This window comes from Penaeus japonicus, unplaced genomic scaffold, assembly GCF_977035675.1.
Source record: "Penaeus japonicus unplaced genomic scaffold, GWHDUDI00000001_assembly GWHDUDI00000030, whole genome shotgun sequence".
NCBI lineage: Eukaryota > Metazoa > Arthropoda > Malacostraca > Decapoda > Penaeidae > Penaeus > Penaeus japonicus.
Window position 1 is genome coordinate 29,899,501 of NW_028234432.1, and position 1,670 is coordinate 29,901,170.

General features: G+C 49.5%; 1 protein-coding gene across 1 annotated transcript; it reads right to left on the reverse strand.

The window, feature by feature from the left end:
• Nucleotides 1-845: 845 nt before the first annotated feature.
• On the reverse strand, nt 846-1,616 carry LOC147468262 (protein CFDP2-like). The gene has a single exon (XM_086554751.1). It carries the CDS (start codon nt 1,614-1,616, stop codon nt 846-848), a length of 771 nt encoding a protein of 256 aa, XP_086410877.1.
• Nucleotides 1,617-1,670: the final 54 nt, after the last annotated feature.

Genomic DNA, 1,670 nt, shown 5'->3' on the forward strand with positions numbered 1-1,670 from the left:
CTGGTCTCCTTTTCTTTTCCAAAATGGGAGAATAATGCCTCGCCTCCAGTCATCGGGCAGTCTCTCGGAAATCCACACTGAGTTGATGATGGATTGGAGCCAGAGAATTAGGTTGTCACCACCGGGCTTTAGCATCTCAGCTGTGATGCTGCAAAGACCGGGGGCTTTAGAATTTTTTAATTGTATGAGAGCTTCCTTGACCTCGGTTAGAGATACTGGGGTGATGTCACATTCTGGATTGGGGGCTATAGCAGAGTTGGCTTCTTGTGTGAGAATTTGGTCTACAGGTACAGGTGGATGGTTGAGCAGCTGGCTGAAGTGCTCCTTCCATCGCTGTATACAATCTTCTTCGGAAGTCAGCACTTCGCCAACACTGTCTTTAACTAGGAAGCTCTTTTGTCTAGGGTCTGCCTTTGCTTGACGAAGGAGCCTGTATACTTGGTGTTGGTCATTATGTTGCGCAGCATTCTCCAGCAGGGTGGCTTGTCCATCCCAGAACCTTTCACGGTCTCGGCGGATGGCTGCATTGCGCACACCATTGAGACGCCGGTATTCGTTGGTGTCACCACGAAGACGAGCTTCCCGGCGGAGATCTATGATTTTCAGGGTCTCCATTGAGATCCAGGGTTGTTTAGGGGATGTTCTAGTTCGATCAATGGTCTCCTCAGCCGCCTTGCACACTTCTTGCTTGAAGTGTTGCCAGCTGTCTGAGTTGTCATTGGCCAATGCATTAAATCTATTGGAGATGGAGCATTGGTAGGAGGTTTGCATTACTGGGTCAGCAAGTTTTGCAGAATTTAGGCGAGGTTGGGACTTGTTTGATGGGTTGGCCTTGAGTTTTAACCTCATGTCGGCAATCTGTGGTCTGTATTTCCTATCTCTGCTCCTCGGTACACACGACAGTTGGTAATGAAGGATCTCCATCTTTGTGATATCAAAATATGGTCATTGGCTTTTCGGGTCGCCCCGTCAGGACTGTACCATGTCCAGTGGTGGATCTGTTTACGTGGGAACCAAGTGTCAGAGATGCATAGGTTGGTGAACCTGCAAAGGTTCAAGAGACGGTTTCCATTATCGTTTGTGAAGGGGTCGATGAAGATGGGTCCCGTTATGGGCTGCTGTGGGTCACAGGCCTCAGCAGAGATGGTGGCATTAAAGTCGGTTAGGACAATGGTGATATCATGTGGTGGAACATCTTGAATGAGATAACGCAGGTTGTCTGAGAACAGGTCCTTGTCGGTTTCTTCTGAGATTTCGGTTGGGCCGTATGCGACTATGACAGTTATTTTTCCATGTTGGTGGTGGAAGCGGGCTGAAAGCAGCCTACCACTGATAGGTTTCCAGCTTATTAGAGATTGTCTTAGAGATTTAGGCATTGCCAGGGCGACACCATGCAGGCCTCTTCCGTCGTCCGGACCACTCCAGATGTAGCAGTGGTCTCCGGCGATTGTCTCCCCGTTTCCAGGCCAGCGAGTCTCGCAAAGGCCAGCCAGAGAAATGTTATATCGGCTGAGCTCGTGAGAGAGTAGGGTGGCATATCCAGGGCGGAGGAGTGTTTGTACATTCCAGGTTGCAATGCGTATTTTGTTCCGAAAGTTTAAGGTACGTTGGTCCATGACATGCGTAGGTCGGTTTTGGGATTGATCAGTCCGGCTACTTCTGGTTGGTGT

Coding starts and splice junctions, on each gene's coding strand:
- LOC147468262 (XM_086554751.1), bottom strand. CDS start 1,616: ATGGACCAACGTACCTTAAACTTTCGGAACAAAATACGCATTGCAACC.